The 20,600-nt window shown below is 39.0% G+C and overlaps 1 protein-coding gene across 4 annotated transcripts in view; it reads right to left on the bottom strand.

Annotated features, from left to right (window-relative positions):
* The window catches only part of GPAT4 (glycerol-3-phosphate acyltransferase 4), a 40,550-nt gene that overhangs the window by 15,290 nt on the left and 4,660 nt on the right, over positions 1-20,600 (bottom strand). For 2 of the 4 annotated variants that reach the window (XM_036751002.1, XM_036751001.1), the window contains exon 2: positions 4,625-5,620. In XM_036751002.1, coding sequence (XP_036606897.1) covers positions 4,625-4,789 — 165 coding nt within the window. In that variant the 5' untranslated portion in view covers positions 4,790-5,620. The remainder of the gene's footprint in view (positions 1-4,624; positions 5,621-20,600) is intronic. The other 2 variants (XM_036751004.1, XM_036751003.1) reach the window with 1 other exon arrangement.

Raw genomic sequence — 20,600 nt, forward strand, 5'->3', positions numbered from 1 at the left:
ATCTTCTATCTATGCCTTCACAATAATGTCCACCATTATCTGGAATGCACACCTTCTTCACTCTGCAAATCTTAGAATCTCTGGTTTCCTTCAAATTTCAGCTTAGTGTCTGTCCCACAAAATTTTCTATATATTTTGATATGTATCATTAACATAAATAAGCTCCTTTTGGGCACTGCTTTTTTGTCACTGTATCTGTCACCTAGCACAGCACCTGGCCTTATAATTATTAACAAATAATTAATATATGTTCGATTGACCATTTGTTAATCTGCAAAAGTACTAATACCCTTTGAGTGACTGACAAATGTCTACATAATTTTAGTTTCTGAAATCCTAGGTCATGAGACAGTGAGACAGTAGGTGATATTTACACTGCTTCAACCTCTACTTTTTTTTTTTGGAGGCAATCAGGCCTAAGTGACTTGCCCAGGGTCACACAGCTAGTAAGTGTCTGAGGCAAGATTTGAACTCAGGTCCTCCTGACTCCAGGGCCCATGCTTCAATCTCTACCTCTAATTACCATGTCCTAGGGTCAGTGATTCTAAAAGGTGGTCTGGTAGAGTTTCTAGAAGATCTAGACTCACCTACAATTACAGACTGTAAGAATCTATAAGAAATCATTCATTTTAAGGCCCTTATTTTTACAGATGAGGGAATTGCATCTGCTACCCCAAGCTAACTTTGTAGGTCAACAGGCTGGTCTAATAGTATGCATTTAAAAAACCACCACCACCATTTTCCACTACAGATTTTAATTTACATTATAATGAACATTTAAAAGTATAACCCACTACAATGATGCTTACTGAACTAGGCTTCACAAGAATACATTCATCTGTCAAAAGCTATTGGGGTAATCTACAAGGTCTCTGGGTCCTTTTGACTCCAATGATGACTTATACATACAGTGCTTTAAAGTCTCTAAACTCCTTTCCTCACAACTCTGTAAGGAAAATAGTCCAACTACTATAATCCCTAATTCTCACAGATGAGGAAACCAAAGATCAGAGAGTGACCTACCCAGGATAAGACAACACCAGTAATCCTTCTACAGATCTAGTTCTTTATCTATATACCACATACCTCTCCCAAAGTGGTCCATGAACTTTACGTAACATGCCAGTCACAAAAATTCCATAGGCTAGTATCTTTTAGTATTAGTGTCTTTTATAACAAGATACTATCCAGTGTCATGAATTAATCATCGATTTCTTGTACTTAATAAAAATTAGGAATGATCCTCTCTCACTGCTGTCTCATAAAAATGTCAATTATTCCAACTAATTCTAGTGACTGTTTTCCCACAAAAGAGGAAAGAGATAGGGTACAGAGACTCCAGGAGGGATTTCAGACATGAAGGACCGAGAAGTTTGAAAAAAAGTTTGACAAAACTTTGAGAACCACTTTTCCTTAAAGGATTTACAACTCCAGGAAAAAGAAAACACAAATCCCAATATAAAACATCTCTTCTTTCTACTGTACCCATGGAATCACTGTGCCACCTTCTATGCTAAATTTACTTAGAACTGGGTGTCTGCAACCTCTTTAGCATGATCTCCTTTCTTTACCACTCAACAAGTTGTGTGAACTCAGGCAATTCACTTTCTCTAATCTTCACTGTCCTCATATGTGGAAAAATTAATAATATCTCTCCTATTTCACAGAGTTGTTTGGAGGATCAAATAATAGAGAATATCTGAAATCACTCTGAAAATTGTAAAGTACTATGACAAAAAGGTAAGACGGTATTCTGAATGCTTTCTCAAATTAACAGTGGTCTAGGAACCACAGGAAAGAGATTTCCTTTGTGAGTACAAAAAAATCAGAAATCATTGCCACAGACAAATTCCCAAAGCTCTGGTTAGAAATTTCCAGTAACAGGCAGTTAAAGGTGGTGCAGTAGATAAAGTGCTTAGCCTTAGAAACTAGCCTCTGTGAACCTAGGCAAATCATTTAACCTCTGTCTGCCTCAATTTCCTTGATTGTAAAATGGGGATAATAGAACCTACTTCTCAGTATCCCATGAGTTTAATTACCATCTCTATACTGATGATTCTCAAATCTACCAATCCTGCCCAACATCTCTGCTAATCTCTAATCTTGCATCTCCAACTGACTTTCAGACACCTCAGACTGGATATTCAGTAGACATCTTAAATTCAATATACCCAAAAAGGAACTCATAATCTTTCCCCCAAACCTTCACCTCCTCCTACCTTTCTTTATCACTGTGGTGGGCTCAGAGTAAATGTAAATAGCAATCGTTTCCGTTTTGGCCAGAAACCCTGAGGGTCTTCCCCTCCTAGATTGCTTTTTTTTTTTTGACTAGGCAAAAGAAACCATTCTTGGTCTCATTTCTTACCTATCCTTAATCACTGATTAGGCATTGCCTCAGTCAAACAGAGACCTTAACTTAAAAGCTCTCCCACTGCATCTGAGGCCTTCTCCAGTCATCCTGATTTATATCTTGCCACCGGACCCAGATGGCTTCAGAAGAGAAAGGGAGACTGGTGCCTTAGCACAGCCCTCAATCACTTAAATCCAATTCACTTCTAAGTCGTGGCAGCATGTTCATGATGCCATGGTCGTCTTCAAGAAGGACAAACAGCAACTGTGAGGGACAACATTATCCTCCCAGTTCCTCAGGCTCCCAACCTAGGACAATCTCTTGTACACACCTCCTTTTCTCCTATGACACTGCCACTACTCTGGCGCAGGCCTCAAGCCTGGACTGTTACTGCAATAGCCTGCTGGTGGGTCCGCTTTGCCTCAAGTGTCTCCCCACTCTAATCTGTCCTCCATTCAGCCATTAAAATGATTTTTCTAAAGCACACCTCTGACATAATAAACTCCAGTGACTCCCTACTGCCTCCAAGACCAAATACAAAATGCTCTTTGGCATTCAAAGCCCTTCATAACCTAGCCCTCTCCTACCTGTTCAGGCTTCTCATACCTTATTCCCCAACACACAGTCTTGAATCCAGCAAAAGTGGTCTCCTGGCTCTTTCATGAATAAGACACTCAGATCTCAATGCCCATTTTCTCTTGTTGTCCCACGCCTGGAATGCTCTCTATTCTAACTGCTGGCCTCCTTGGCTTCGAGTTTCAACCTTCCCCCCAACCCTAGTGCCTTTTCTGTTAACTATTCACTATTATTTTGTATACAGCTTTAGGTGTGTGCGTGTGTGTGGGCACTTTCAGGTTTTTCTCCAATTAGATTATAAGCCTTTTGAGGACAGAGACTGTCCTTTGCCTCTTTTTGCAGCCCCAGAGCCTGGCACACTGCAGGCGCTTCATAAATGTTTACTGATGGATATTTGTGAAGCACTTAGCAGAGTGCTTAATAAATGTTTAATGACTGATATCTGCTAAGTGTTTAGCATAGTTCCTGGCATGTAGTAGGTACTTGAGAAATCTTTCCTTCATTTCTTCCTTCTTTGCCTTCCCTCCTCTGTGCTTCTGACGTACTAAACAAAACTGCAACAATATCACATCCTTTGCAAAAAGTACCTCCCTCACAGTCTCCCAGCCTTGCTTCTTAGTTAACAAGAAAGTGGCACTAGCACCACCTTACAAAAGGATTTTGCCTGCCAGATATGGCTTCTCCGGGGTGTCCCACAGATATCGCAAACACAACATGTTCAAAATGTAATTCATCGTCTTCCCCTCAACCCGCCTTCCTCTAAACTTCCCGTTTTTGTTAAAGGCACTGTTTTTCCTTCATTTGCGAAGAGGACCATGACATCAGGGAAATGATGACATGACTTACAGTTGACTTCGATCTGAGTGAGGGAGGGCTGTGCAAGATCACCAGTCTCACTTTCTCCTCCAGAGCCATCTGGATCCGGTGACCAGATAATCATCAGGATGACTGGAGATGGCACTACTATCTTCCCAGTCACCCAAACTTCAGTGTTATCCTCAACCTACATACTGTCTCATCCCTCATATCTAATTAGTTTGCTATTAAATTCTAGGGATAAAGCAAAAACAGAGAAAGTCTGAATACAACAGAGTGAAGTAAGCTTATTTTCATAATGAATAATTGCCACAATCAAGAATTTTGACATATACATAACTTTCATGTTCCTCACAAAAAAATCCAGTCACATCATGAAAATGCCAGTGTTACAGAAGAATACAATTTGGCAAATGTCTTTAAGACATATGGTGTGATAGAAGAAAAGACCTTACTCTCATCTGAGAAGGAGGCAAAGGTCAGTGGCAGCTCTATGATCTCACTTCTACTAAGAAGCAAAGTTTGGGGAAAGTAAATATTTTACACTGTTAAATGCCTTACCCTTGGCCTCTTAAATTAAAAAACAAACAGAATCCTTAACTCCATTTTCTATGGAATACATTTGATATGGTGTAATGTAATAAAGCCCCCTTTACTTAAGACAAATCAAACATTAGCAAGAACCTTATGTTCAATCAAAGACTCCTGAAGGTTTTCACAACTAGTATAAATGTGGCAATACTGTTCTGCTCTGAACACCACTACTTCCTTCCCCTACCGCCTTCTCCATCTATCAGGGAAGAATAAACCAGATGTCAATAACTGTTAGCTGTTTTCCTCCCTTCACCATGTGTCAACCATTTGTAATATAGCACAACTCACCGCAAAGATTTTTAATAAAGTTTTCATGTAGAGTTTTCGGATACCAAAGGAGACACCAAAAATGGCTGGGACAATGATGAAAACCAGAAGAAGAGTGAAGAGGACTGTCAGGGAGATGCCAAGCAAGTTGACAATCAGGCTGTTAAAGGGCAGCAGCAGGAACATGGTGGTGGATCCAGACAAGGCCAACGCCCTTCACCCAAACAGAAACCCTGTAGGCCCTGCACCTTTTAAACTGTCCTCTCTGAGAATAATAGTCTGTGAAAGGAACTAAGTTCCCAAAGTTTAACCAACTCCATTCCAAAGTTCACATCCTTTTACCATCTGTATATGGAAGAGTAAAAAACTACCAGGAATGGTCCACAAATGTTAGACTGAAGATTCCAGACCACCCTGGAAAGATCTATTTTGGAGATGAATAAGAAGGGATAAATATTAAACAAAATCATTCAAGAGTCCAGACTCAGTTCTAGGAGAGTGAGCAGAGATATCTCTGCTTCTGCTATCCTCACACTGATTTCAGAGATCCTCTCTCATCCAAATACACTTGGCAGATGAATCTGTCTTGGTAACACACACCAAGCTGTTATATCATTGCTAGAATGGCACCAGAAAAAGGTCAACTTTGTGCCAGAAACATTCAGCTAATCCCTGAGCAGGCTACTGGCACTTTATATAGAAGACTGTTCACGTTAAAAATGGGGAAATTAAATAATTTTTTACTTAAAATCCCTTCACAGGATGAAAAGAAAGTCTTCACAAAGGTGAGTTCATGTCTGGCTCCATTCTTCCTGGGGCTCTCTGCTTCCAGTTCCTCTACAGAGCTACAGTCCCTGACAGTGGGCCACAGGTACTGGCAAAAACCGTCTCATGCTGCCTCCACAGAATGAAATTCCAGACCCTTCTGGCATTGATCTCCTGAATAATCTTCCTTCTAAAGGGCCCCCTTTCGATGACTTATGTTCTTGGTAAAAAGCTGCTCACATGCTGCCAGAGCTGGAAGAGAAAATGGAAACAAGAGTCAGTCTAGCAAATCAAGAAACATCATTTTTTTTTTAAAGGAGGCCAGGGATATGATTGGGTGGTCCTGAGCCAGGTCCAGTAATTCTGTTTACCAAAGCCTGAGGATCTAGCATAGCAAAAAGGATGGACAGAGTAAACCAGAACACAGATGTTTTAAGTGATTTTCTAACTCTAAAGCACTGGCTTTAAATTTCACCATTTCAAATATCCAAATAGAATTCACAGTTTGCAAAGCTGAAATAAGAAACAAATTACTATGTCCAAAGGGGCAATATTGTAATCACCAAGTCTGAATTAGTGCCCCACACTAAATGACACAAATAACTTCTGTTTATGACCTCCTATAGCCTTGATAAACAAGGCTTTGATCTTAGAAAAAACATACTCTTATGCTACAGGTGACTTTATAGGACTTCCTGGGTAAAGAAGAGCCTAAAACAAGGCAAATCTGAGCACACTTCTGTGTCCACATTATCACAACTTACAAGAGACCAACTATACATCCTAGATTTCACGCTGCACCCCATCAGTGCCTGAGAAAATCAGGTATGTTTCAGTAAGCCAAAAAGCTATTTGATTCACTGTATTCCTCCAACAGCCATTTATATAGTTCCAGCCAAGTTGAGTCAAAAAAAGTGTTTGCAGCAGCACTCACACCAGGTGTGGGGGATGGGTGTGTGAAATGTGAAATGGAGAAGTGGTAGAGAAGAAGAGTCAAAAACACAAGAAGGTTCACACCAGTCAAGAATCAGAAAAAGACCAGACTGGCTCTGGTCCCTATTCGAGGTCTTGAGTCACTCCCTACTGGTCTCTTTTCATTTAGTCCAGAGACCTTGAAGTTATGACAGGCCTAACTTTCCCTGCCCCCTCCTCAACTCAAAGAAAACAAATCTGCCAAGATATTAATTTTTCTAAATATTCTTTGCTTTTACTTTCCTGAAGACAGTGAATCCTCTTTCCTCCAATTCTCCAACCCAGGTTTTGTTTATGTGTCCCAGACTCTAGAATATAAAACAACTGAACTAGTCAAGATTAACAATCCAACCAATACTAGTAGCAATCTAATGTGGCCTTTCAGAATGAAGGAAAAATGTCAATCATATAAATTAATTAAGTTCCTAACTTGAATATCTTATTCTACTGGAAACACACTCATTAGAAACCAAAACTGATACCAGAATGACCATCCAGGGCAAATTCTGATAGCTCGGTTAAGACTTGAAAATTTGCACTTTCTTCTCCCTTCTGGCTTCAGCAGTCTCCTCTACCAAAACTAATTCCTGTCTAAATCAACTACTTGTTCCACTGAGAAAGGGATATTTTTCTTCAAGTAACTACCAAATCCAAAATACCTAGTCTTGTGATAAGAGTCATTAACTAAACAAAAACAGGTCTGTTCTAAATACACGGGTATAGTACCATAAGCCAGAAACTTTAGCCACCTAGCCTCACGGTGTCAGCTGTGGACAAAGGCTACTTGTGCCCTTGTGTACACCATGATTTTACCTGCCTTTACTTCCTTCCCCAAACCCAAGAACCCCATTCTTTCTCCTTGCTCCTGGAGAGCAGCACACCACCCTGTTGGTGTTTTAACTTACTTTTTATTAATTAGCAAAAATCCTTCCCTCTCATTTCCTCCTCCTCCTCTTCCCCCTTCCCCACTCCCATGTGAGTGAGAATGAAAGAAAAATAAAACCCATTAAAAACACGTAGAGTCAAGCAAAACAAATTTCTGCACTGGCTACGTCTGAAAGAAAAAAATACAGACACTTAGGTTTCCTATGTCTCATTCTGCACCCAGCGTCTCACCTCTCCACCAGGAGGGGGATAGATAGCGTGTTTCCATCATTAGTCCTCTACAATTGTGGTTTGTCATTATTATTGGAGTTACTGAGTCTTTCAAAGTTCTTTGTCTTTACAATATTGTCATTGTACAAATTGTTCTCCTAGTTCTGTTCACTCTGCCTGAGTTCAAAGAATTTTCCCCAGGTTTTTCTGAAATCATCCCCTTCATCATTTCTTAGATAGCACAACAGTTATGCTGTCATACTTCTATATTCTATCTTGTTCACCCATTCGCCAACTGTTGGGCACCCCTTCAGATTCTAATTCTTTGCTACCCCAAAAAGAGCTATAAATATTTTTGTAAATTCTTAGTTTATTTTATTTAGAACTAATCCCTCCTTTAATCTACCCTTCCTCTAATTCCCTTTTCTTTCATACTTCCTCACTGGGTAAAATGTAGTTCTGTATCCAACTGTTTTTTCTTCCTTCCTTCAATTAGTTCAGGTGAGAATGAGGTTCAAATGTCAAACATTTCCCCCACTCTTCATCCTCCTTGTTTGAGTAGGCTTCTACTTATTATATAAGATAATCTTCCCTAAGCTTCCTTTTCTTCCCCCCTCCCCCCCTAGAGTATTCCTCATTGTCTCTTTTTGTTCTTCTTTACCTTATATCATTACCTTACAGCAGAACCACTCCCAGACCTTCTTCTGACTCATTCCCTCTATGACCCCAAATGTATGACAGGGTTCAGGGGACATATGTATTATCTTCCCATGTTAGAATGTAAGCAGTCTAACTTTGTTTAATCTCTTATCATTGTTTTGTGGTTTTTTTTTCCTCTTAATTCCTGTGTTTGAACTTCAAAGTTGCTACACAGCTCAGGTCTTCATCAGAATGCTTGGAAGTCCCCTATTTCATTTTATTCTCCTGTAGTATGATTATAGTTAGTTTTGCTAGATAAATTGCTCTTGGCTGTAAGCCTATATTGTCTTTTGGAATATCATATTCCAAGCTCTCCACACTGCAACTCCTCAGTATTTGAATTCTTCGACCTAGCAGCTCAGATGTTAGCTATAATGTTTCTGAGTTTTCATTTTGGGACTGCTGTCAAGAGGTGACTTATGGATTCTTTCTTTTTCTAGCTTGTCCCCAGGTTCTAAGAGACCTCAGGTCCTTTTTTTTATTTTTTTTTGGTCATGGTTTTCAGCTAGTCCCATGATTCTTAAATGTTTTCTCCTAGATTTGTCTTCCTGTCAGTTGTTTTTGCTATGAAATAATTTCTCTCTTTTTTTGATTAATATTTCTTTGTCTCTTGGAGACAATTTTGGTCCATTCTAATTTTCAAGAGTTTGTTGCTTGGGTAAAGTTTTATACTTCTTGTGCAAGGCTGTTAATTCCCTTTCCAATTCTTTCTTCCATAGCTCTCAATTCTTTTCCATTTTTTTCTTTTGGCACTCTCATTTTATTTATAAAAACATCTAAAAAATTTTTAAAATTTTTGCATCATCTCTTGTGACAAAATTGTGTTTTTGAGGCTCTGCCTGTAGATATTTTCTATTCATTCTCTTCTTTTGGATTTATGTCTTGAGTACCCCATCACCCTAACAGCTTTTTATCCTAGGATTATTTTGTTTGTTCACTCATTCTTTCAGCCTTTCTGATTTTAGATTTGGTGTTAGGGTCAGGCTCTGTGCACCTGTGTACTTCTGGAGAGAGGTCTGGGATGGTACTGTAGCTGCTTTCTTGGGAGTGTTTTGTTGTTCCAGGCTCTCAGAAACAGCTCAGCCTAGGAACCTTTCAAGTTTGTAGTGATCCCAATATGGTTTGATTTAGGGCAAAGTGTAATTTCTGCCCCCCTGGGTCTGAGCTCTGAAAATTTCTGATCTAGGTATAGGCCTGAACAACAGAAGCCTGCTGTTGGACTCTGCTACTATCAGCCACCCAGAAAACTCTGATGGTTCAGAGTGACAGAACTGTAGAATTCCCTTTCGTTGGGTATTCCTGTCCCGGTTATTCCTCGGCAGGGTTCAGATTGGGCTAGAAACTGGACCTGAGACCCTGCTTTACCCTTGGGTCTGAGCCACACTGCTACTGCTTGCTTCTGAACTTCCTCTTTGCTCAGTATGTAGACTAAGGCCTGTGACTGTTCCTCAATCCAGAATGCATCATTGGGAGCAGGTGCCTTCCTCAGTCCTCCCTGAATCTAAGATACAGACATAGGAAGTGGTCAACCAAACTGCCAATTGACCTGTTTCCACACCATGCAGGAGGTGTCCCAGAACCTCACTGTGCCCTTCATCACAGTCCTTGAGTGCTACAGCCTCTTGCCCCTGGGTCAGACCTAGTGTCTTGCCAACTTGGGCTGAAAATGATTCACTGTGATTTTTTTTCTTGGACTGGCCAATCCATATGCAGGCTCATGAATTTTCTAGATCTGTTCTGGAGGAATTTGGACGGATAGAAGGGGAAACCTGTTCTACACTTCTTGCTACTCTACCATCTCGATTCCACCTCTCATCACAGTCATGTTCTAGGTTTTAAAGCATTAACAAAGAATGACAGAAGAAATCTGAGAAGAGGGAAAGAGAGGAAGGGGAAAAGGGAGATTTATCAACAAAAGTAAGGCAATGTAATTATCAATTTCTGATTAATCCTAGTCCTGAACACCAACTGTGAAGCAGGCTGGATTAAATTTCCTCCTGTCTAATCTGCCCAGTCTTGGGACTGGATCATAGGCTCAAAGATTTAGAGCTGGAAGGGACCTTGGAGGGCTATCTAGTCTAATCTCTTTATTTTATAGATGAGGAAACTGAGATCCAGAGACATTAGGCAGCCTACTCACGGTCACATAGGTATAAACGTTTATACGGTACTTATTAAAGCAGCAAGCTCTATAGTTTTCATTTTATAGATAACTAAGCCTGAAGAGGAACTGACTTGTCCAAGGTCACAGTGCTAGTTGTTGCCAACACCAGAAATAATAGTCAGGTTTCCTGAAAACTAGGGTCTAGGTCCAGGATTCTTCTCACTGATACACAGCAGCCTCTCACTTTTTTGTGGTGATCTTATCAGGGAGAAAGTACAATCAATTTACTCCTCTGGCGGGGCTGACTTGAGGACTAAATAGCCATTTAGAAGCTTTCAATGCAGATTTTATTTATAATATAATTTCATTCAAATTTCGATCCCTACAATCTGTGTATTTTCCAAAATAACTTCGTATAAGATTCAAGGACTCCCTTAGGCAGGAAAAACATAAGGGTAAAGGTCAAGTTGAATTTAATGTTGTTTTCTAAAGGAAAATGATGCAGAAGCTAAGGAAATTGTTTGATGGGGATAATAAGAGTTTATGAGGAAATACATAAATTGTTCCTACAAGGATCAAGCACTCCGAATAAAAAGGTAAGAAGAGGAAAGAGGTGCTAAGACAAAGGACAAGGAGATCTATTAATTCAAGGTAAAAATGAAGTGAGGAAGGCAAAGACAGGATACAACTTGTCACTGGAGGGAGTTTTTCTTAAAGGCATTCTAACTAGGAGGAAATATCTCACATTTAGATTGTACTTTAAAATTTTCAAAGCATTTTCCGGTTTCAGGAAATTCTATGCTGAAACGGGTAACAAACTATGCACCACCATGACTGTATACCCCCAAAATAATATAAAGTAATCACAAATCTATGACCCTGGGCAAGTCACTTCACCCTGTTTGCCTCAGTTTCCTCATCTGTAAAAAGAGCCGGAGAAGGAAATGGCGAACCACTCCGGGATCTTGGCCAAGACAACCCCAAATGGGGTCACAGAGAGCTGGACACCACTGAAATGACCAGCAACAGCAACAATGATAACAACAAAAATCAGGAATCCGACACCAAAGTCTACAAGTGGTAGAAATAAGGACATTTACAGGTTATCTGTCATTTTACAGACACGAATACTAGGGGAAAGAGAGGTTAAGTGCCTTGCTGAGGGTTAAGCACAATGCCTAGCATGCAGTAGGTATTTAACAAGTGTTTGTTGATCGACTGACTACCCAACGTCGTACAACTGGCAGGGCTAGATCAGAACTCATTTTTTCTAACTCCAAATCCACCATAATTTCCACCATACTACTCTTCCTTCACAGAACAATTCTATTATAGAATTTCCAAAATGTTAATTTGATGTGGCTCAAGATTAATTGAAGCCACCCCAATGTCTAGCTGTCAATGTCTTGACAGTTCAAATTCACATTTGTCATTTTTGATGGATTTAGAATCAGTACACCTGAGTTTGAATCCTATTTCTGCCACTTACCTGTGTGACACTGGGCAAGTTACTTAACTCTCTCAGGCCTAGGATTCCTAATCTGTAAAGTGAGGGGGTTGGACGAGATGGCCTCTAAGGTCTATTCTAGCTCTAAGAAATCTATGATTCTTGACATGCCTAAATGAAAAAAAAAAATTCAGTTCTAGCTAGACGGTAGAGTGGTCATGACTATCGCCTATACCTCTTATAAAAAAATAAGAAAAAATTAACAAAACAGGAGAAGACAACTTAAGTAGTCTAATCTTAGAAAAACTGAGAAAGCAATAAATGAAATCCCATTTAAAAAACTGCAACAACTTCCAAATCTAAAGAAGTGGATTCTATGAAATACTTAAAGAACAAACAATAACTACGTGGTCTAAACTGTTCTCAAAAATAGGGGAAAAGGTATTCTATCAAATTTTAATATAAACTTGCTACCAAACCAAGGAGAAATAAAGTAAACATCAGCTCAATACTGCTAATGATACAGACATACTATATTTCTAGCAAATTGATAACAGTAACATATCTGAATTTTTTTCATTATGGCTAAAGTGGACTTATACCAGAAAAGCTAATCCCCAATACACGTACAGTCAGAAAGTCAAAAACATGTTTTTGATCACATTTCAAAAAATAAACAATTAACAGAAAAGATATAAAGCATAAACAACAATCTAAAAGGTACTCAAAACAGGCAATCATAGAATTTGGAACGGACCTATGATTTCATGTACATAGGGAATTCTCAGAAAAAAAAAATTCCTTCTACTAATGCAAGTAGGCATCTTTTTTGCAACTTATAGGCTTAGTTATGTGTCAGGAGGGGCAACTGAAACTCTGGTCTTCCATCCACTCTACCAGTGCAACCTCTCATAGAAATACAAATTAAATAAATTCTAAAGTATTATCTCACCTTCATCCAATTGATGAAAATAGTAAACAATGGGAAAATTCTATGTTGGTGGAGAAGTAGGAAAACGGGCACATTGATTTGTAGTAGGTAGAAAACAATTTGGAATTTCGCAAAATACTTTACAAAAGACTTACTGTATGAAATTCAAAGCAAAACTACATTGGGGAACACAAAAAAGAAATCAACCATGATTCCCAACAAATGGAAAAGGCTGAAAAAACTGTAGTAATACGAACATAATGGAATATTACAGTGTTATATAGGATGTATATGAAGAATTCAAAAGAATAAGGGAAAAACTGTATGAAGTAATGCCATGAGTAAACAAAACAATTAAAAGAATACAATAACCATACAAAAAAGATAACTTTAAACATGATTCATATTTAAAACATTGAACAATGCTGCTACAATTTTTTTCTTTAATAAAACTACAAACACATAAGGCTGCATGTAATATGGGGTACAATCACTTTTATGCTGTTTTACTTCATGTTCTATGGGGATTAGGATTCAACTGTAAAGACATTGCCATTATTTGTCAAAACAAAATTTATTGACAAAAAATTTGATAGGTTTAAACAAGTCTATACAAGTGACAAAATGAGTTTTAAAGAAAACTGCTAAATCATCCAAGCAAGATACACTAGAGCAACCTGTACAACATTCTTATCAAAAAGATAATGCTTTTCTTCTTGTTCCACGTCCAAAAACTTATAAAATCTTAATCCTGTACAAAGAAGGTCCTAAAATGCCAGAAAGGTTGTGTGCCTTAACTACAAACTAAGTCAGTACTAGGAAAATACAACAACTCAGCAGGCAAAAGAAAATGTTTTTGCGTTTCAGCTAAGTAAAAGTGACTGTATCTCTCTTGTTATCTAAATTGTAAGCCATCATATGCACAACTATTTCCTGAGAAAAATTACATAATCCTTTCTCTTTCCCCATCTTTCTGCAGCATGAAAGAAGAAAAACATTTTAAGTAGATCTCGTATGACAAATTCATTATGTTGCAGACTATATCAATATATCCAATAAATAAATATTGCATTGCTACAAGTTAGCAAAGAAATACCATAATGGAACACTGCTTGAAGCACTAAATATGCAACTGTTCAAGTTCAAAAAAGATCAAATATTCTTCAGCTTCAGTCACTGGAAGCCAATAGAAATTTAAAGGAAAGCACCACTTCTTGGGAGATTGTGAAAAGTAGTTATACATAAGAACAGAAACCAGTCACCTACGTTCCCGATGGAAGCATTCAAAAGAACATCATCAGTCCTGTCAGAAACAGACAACCCCACATTACTCAGAGAGAAATAAATACGTAATTTATAAGGGAAATTATTTGCTTTCCCAGATGTTGCATGAATGATATCTAGTCTAGCAGCCTCCAATTTTTTTTGATAGCACACTCCATCAGTAAAGAATCTAAGGATGTACCCTCCTAATATATGTTTTATTTATAAATTATACATATGCACTACTGTAACGATAATTACATGCATTGTGAAATTTACACAGAAACTATAAGTTTTAAAAGGATGAGCTAAAGATGAAATATCTGACCCCTATAGTCATAAAACAATAGAGCTTCCTGAATAGGGAAGCAACACAGTCTTAAGTATTAAGAATATCTTAATATTAAGAATATTAATTTGATAGCTGTGCTACTCTATCTACTATCTTTACACCTCCCTTTACACCTGCTGTCTTCCACGCACTACACTCTCCTCAACTCTGGGAATCCCTCATTTCCTTCAAGACAGTTCAAGCACTACCTTCTTTATGAAATCTTTTCTGGTTTCCCTGCCCAAAATTAATTTTTTTGGTCAATAAACATTTATTAAGTGCCTACTATGTGTTAGGCACTGGGGATACAAAGAGAGGCAAAAGACAACACCTGGGGGCAGCTAGGTGGCACAGTGAGTAGCGCACCAGCCCTGGAGTCAGGCGGACCTGAGTTCAAATCTGGCCTCAGACTAACTTAACACACTTACTAGCTGTGTGACCTTGGACAAGTCACTTAACCCCAATTGCTCTGCCTTCCCCCCCTCCAAAAAAAAAAAGCTGGAAAAGATAATACCTGCCCTTAATCTTGTATATTCTGTAAATACTTATTCATTATACGTACCTATATTGTCTCTCCCACTAGAAGGTAAGCTTCTTTATAATTAGGCAGTTTTCCAGGAGAGAAAGCCAGGCTATTAACAACAAAGCACTAATAATTCAAGAAATGCAAACTAAAGACAACTCTGAGATTCTACTCTCACCCCTATCAGATTTGCAAAGTTGGGGAAAACAGGGGCATTAATGCATTGTTGGTAGAATTGTTACTTGGTCTAGTCATTCTGGAAAGCAAAATCAAAAAGTTATTAAATTGTACAAATCCTTTGATCCAGCAATGATACTTAGTATCATGATACTTAGTAATATGATACCTAGTAACTAGTCCTATACCCCACACAAAGAGATCAAAGAAAGGATTCATATACACAAAAATGTTTAGAGCAGCTCTTTTTGTGTTGACAAAGAGCTGTAAACTAAAAGGCTACCCATCAACTCAAGAATGACTAAAGAAATCATGTCACATGGATGTACTGAAATACTACTACGCTCTAAGAAATGATAAAAAAGATGGGTTTGATAAACCTGAGAAGACTTGTTCAAACTGATGCACCAGGAGAACAATGTATCCAATAACAAAACTGTAAAGGCAAACAATTTTGAAAGATGTAAGATCTCTGATCTACACAATGACTAACCATGACTTCTATAATGAAGTATGCTACCCACATCTTGACAGGAAGGGGATGGACTCATGGTGCTGACTGAGATCTATTTGTGGACATGGCCAAGGCAGAAATCTGTTTTACTTGACTATACATATTTGTCACAAGGGTTTTATTTTTCTTTTCTTTAAAAAATCAGGATGGAAGAAATAGAGAAGGGAGAAGAAACAGATGTTTGCTAATTTAAAAAAATTTAATTTAAAAGAGAAATACAAGCTTTCTGAGGACGAAGATTATTTTACTTTTATTTTTGCATCTCCATCTTTTAGCACAGTTACCTACCATGAGTAAGTGCTTTATAAACTGACTGAATCACTAGAGGGTGGAGTGGAGAAGGGAGACTTTAGACAGAGCGACCAATTAAGAGTGTATTGCTAAAGCAATATAACAATATAGACCAGAGCAATGAGGATGGTAGATGTGTTAGTGAAGAGATGGGGGTGGATGTGAGCACTGTTACAGTGGCAGAATGGACAAGACTTGGCAACTGGATATGTGGAGTGAGGTAGAGTCGGTCAAATGGCATTTATTAAGAATCATGAATTTGGCACACAGTAGGATGTCGGGAACCGTGCTAAGCACTGAGGTTGTAAACCTGGGTAATTGTAAGGATGATGGTACCCTTGACAAAAATAGGAAAGTTTGGAAGGGCACTGGGGGATTGAGGAACTCATCCTGCTTATCGTTCACTAAAAATTAAAAGGGTAGGGGGAATACAGAGTACAGATACCAGCACCCCACCCCAACACAAGCATTCCATTAACAAGGGGTAACTGCTACAGCCTCAAGGTGATATAGGGAGCAGGATGTGAGTATGCTGAGGGAAAATTTTGCCTGCACTGCTACTGCTATCAGTGCCCTTACAGGTTAGGTTATTACCACCATAAGGAGAGAATACTCAAAGCAAAAGGGGAGCTTTAGGGAGCCTGCAAAGCCATGGGAGGTCAGCAGCAATTAAAGATGAAGGGGGAGTTCAGGTCTGTTGCAAACAAACCCCACCACTAGCTAACGACAGGGAAAAAGGTTACTACCCTCTTGGTTTGGAGGGAAAGATGATAGGATGGAAAGCGCTTTGCAAGAGACTGGAAAATAGCAGTGAGAGTGAAAAGTCCACCATGATGTCTCAAATGACCTGGTATTTACTCATCCATGGAGGTGATGTATTTCCTTAGTAGAAAGTAAACCCCCTTGAGGGCAGGAATGATCTCATTTTTGTGTTCCCATAAATTTATACTGCATCTACTACATGCTAGATACTATTCTAAAAACTTTCCACTAATATTATCTTATCTGATCCTCACAATAACCCTGAGAAGTAGGTACTTTTATTATCCCCATTTTACATTTGAGGAAACTGTGGCAGAAAGAGGTTAAGTGACTTGCCCTAAGTCACACTTGCCCTGAGGCTGGATTTGAAGTCAGGTCTTCCTGATGCCAGATCCAGTGCTCTATCAAGTGCACCACCAGCTGCCAGATTACATGACAAAGTTCACTGCTGTCTTCCAGGTTAGGACATATTAGAGCTGGTACTTTGCTGGAAAGAATTTCAAAAACACAGGTCACTTATATCATCTGATTATGATATCTGGGTATGATTTCCAGTGGAAAAATTAATCATGATTTTTATTAAATTACTAATTATCTCATTTTCAACAAGAATCATGTTAAGGATCAATATAGGACTATCACTAAGGATTCAATAAGAAATACACATTAAAGATAAGATTGAAATTATAAATGGATAAAGATGTGCATACATTAATGAATATTAGATCATTAAAAAAATCATTATGAGAGGCAGCGTATGGTATAACAGATAGGGCACTGGACTTGGAGTCAGATCTCAATTTAAATACTTCCTTAGCCGTGTGATCCTAGACTAGTCACTTATTCTGTTTCAGTTTCGTCCTCAGTAAAATGAGGGAGCTGCACTCAATGGCTTCTAAGGTCCTTTCCAGCTCTAAATCTATGATCTTATAATCAATAACTCCCTTTTGGTTAGCACTTGTGATTTAATCAATGAAAGGAAAAACTCTTGTGGGAACCACCTCCACTGATACAGATCACAAACATATCTGTATTTTGTAGTCTTGGAGAATTAACACCCTGGAGGTACTGAGGTTAAAGTTAGCCTATGGTCACACAGCAAGTATGTGACAGAGGCAAGACTTCACTGTAAGGTCCTCCTGACTGCCAGGCCAGCCCTTTATTTAGGCCTCTCATAAAAGTCACTTTATCATTTCATACTCACCGATGCAATCTCTTTATCCAATTTATAATTTCAATCTTAGTGACATGTGTGTTAGGCTGGAAATCAAGAAAATCTATATTCAAATCCTACCTATGAAACACGGTCTGACACAAGTGGAAGCATATTTTTAAAACTCTCCTTTTCAGTTTCTCTAGAAATATGAAATAAAATTTTTCTCTAAAGTTTTTTCCAGACTTCTGGGAAAAGCCCCTTGGAAAGGTGGGTGAAAGACTTGAGGACAAAAAGGCCTTTCACTGGGTAAAGGCATCAAAGACCAATCTCCTCTCTTCCCAAAGGGAATGGACCAGGGTCCACACCTCAAGAAATATTCTCTTCTTAGCTGGAGGCACTCTCAAAGCCTTCAACTTAGTTTAGATTCCAAATAGAGATCTTCAGGAGGGACTCTTTGGATTCCACTAGGGGAGTACTTGGTCCAGGGACAATGTAACAGTGACTTTCTTCCTTTTTTAACAGTGACTTTCTTGCTCAAGCTTGGAATGTTAATCCAGGCTGTATTTTAAGATATCTTTTCCTTGTTCAAGATTCCTATAAATGTTATCTGAAATTGTCTTGTAGCAAAAAGTCAAGCTGGAGGGTATGAGGGACATGGAGACTATGCCAGTGTGGACATCTCTCTCAGAGCTACAAATGGTTTGAATACAGATTAACGTTAAATAAAACTGTTTCTGGCAGACTGGTGTCTAAATAAAGAGCACAAAATTAGTATTAATATCTTTTTCTTCAATACACAAGTTCTTTGGTTCTCTCCTCCTACCTGTCTGTACCTCGGTTTCCTTTACTGGACACGTCATACATGTCCTGCTCCTTAATTTGCTGGCATATCCCTAAAATCTAGGCTGGACCCTCTTCTCTCTCTACATTCTCTCTTTTGGAGGCTTCATAAGTTCCCACTGATTCAAACTGGCATCAATCTACACAGATGATTCCCAGATATCTGTATATGACAACTCCATCAGTAGCTCTGCTGTGTTTCAATTCCTTGGAATGTCATATCCCCCGCCATAAGCTGATCACCAGGCTGACTATGTTTTTGATACTCAACACCTTTTCAACTCCCTTCGTTGCTTTCTCCCCTCTGATTGGGGGGTGGGAGGGAGGAGAAATAAATTCCTTCCAAAGCCTTCCTTCATAGAAGGGGGTCACATCTGAATTTCCCAGCTAACTCTCCATTTTTCATCAGCAGCTGTTTGATTTTGACTTGAGTGAACATCATACCATCATATTCCCTGAGGTCCCCCCAACCCCTACTTTTCAGCTTCTTTTTGTGTGTAGTCTTCTCTCATTAAATTGTAAACTCCTTGAGGGCAGGAACTGTCTTTCTTATTTGTATCCCCAGTACTTAAGGCACAGTTTGTGGCACACAGTAGGCACTTAATAAATGTTCACTGAATTACTGAATACTACATTACTAAATATATCCAGTCTTAGTCTCTCCTGAGTCTCAATCTCAAATCACCAAGAGCCTTTAAGCCATTTCCAACCTGATTTCCTATAAACATCTCAAATTCAGTATGTCTGAAATAGTACTCATTATCTTTCCCCCATACCATGCCCCCTTCTGAATTTCTTTCTCTTTCTGTCACTCTATTTCCAATTGAGTCCCTATCCTACTTCCAAAGACAATGTTCAAGCTTCATCTCAAACTTCCTGTGGTACCCCTTTTCCCAATCCCCTCATCAGTGGAGGACCTAGAACTTAACTAAAAATATTGAGATCACTTCCTAAGGGCTTTCTCTTCTCCCCTCCATTTCATCTCTTATAATTCAGATATCTCGCACCATCTCCTCCTCTGCTCCAGTCTTGAGGAGAAGGCAGCAAACTTTCTCCTTGCCAAGGCCAAGCTAGCTACACACACCCTTGGTCTTATACCCTCCTGACTTCTCTAACAAACTGACCCCATTATAATCGTCATCCTCTCTTAATTTCATTTTCTATCTATCTACTGGGTCCTTCCCCAAGTATCTACAAACATGCACATGTCTCCCCTATTCACAAAAAACCCTCACTGGATCCCACCAACCCCACTAGCTTCTATCCAACATCTCTTCTCCCTGAGAAAGCCACCTGCAATCCATGCCTTTGCTTCTCTTCCTTTCACTCTTTTCTAAACCCTATGCAACCTGGATTCCAAGCTTATCATTTAACGAAAATGTTCTTTCCAAAGTTAGCAATGATTTCTAAATTGACAAATGAAATGACCTTTTCTGAGACCTTACCCTTCTTGACCTCTCTGAAGTATGACACTATTTACCTTCTCCTTCAGGATATTCTCTCTTAGTTCTTGTCCTACCAATTTCATTTGATCTTCTCATTCTCCTTTTCTGGTTCTTGATCCATGTAACTGCCCACTAACTGTGACTGCTCTCCAAGGTTCTGCCCTAAATTCCCTTTTCTTTTGCTCTATATTCTCACTTGGTTCCAAGGGTTCAATGATCTCTACTGTAACTGCCAGATCGGCCCTAGTCTCTCTCCTGAGCTCCAAGTGCTGTTGTTGTTTGGTAATTCCAATTGTGTCGACTGTCACCCCATTTAAGGTTTTCTTGGCAAAGATACTGGAACAGCTTTCCATTTCTTTCTGCTCATTTTACAGCTGAGGAAACTGAGGCAAAGAGGGTGAAGTGACTAGTCCAGGGAAACACAGATGGTAAATGTCCCAGGTCAGAATTGAACATAGAAGATAAGTCTTCCTGACTCCCAGCCCAGTGCTCTATCCACTGCATCACAAGAAGTATCACCAATTAACTTCTTGGACCTCTCAAATGCAACATGTCCAAAACAGGATACACTAGCTTTTCCCCAAAACTCTCCCTTCTTCTGAACTTTCCTATTGCCATTTAAAGCACTGCAATCCTCCCAGTCATTTAGGTTTGTAACTTGAGTATAATCCTCAATTCCTCA

The sequence above is a fragment of the Trichosurus vulpecula genome, chromosome 3 (genome assembly GCF_011100635.1).
Source record: "Trichosurus vulpecula isolate mTriVul1 chromosome 3, mTriVul1.pri, whole genome shotgun sequence".
NCBI lineage: Eukaryota > Metazoa > Chordata > Mammalia > Diprotodontia > Phalangeridae > Trichosurus > Trichosurus vulpecula.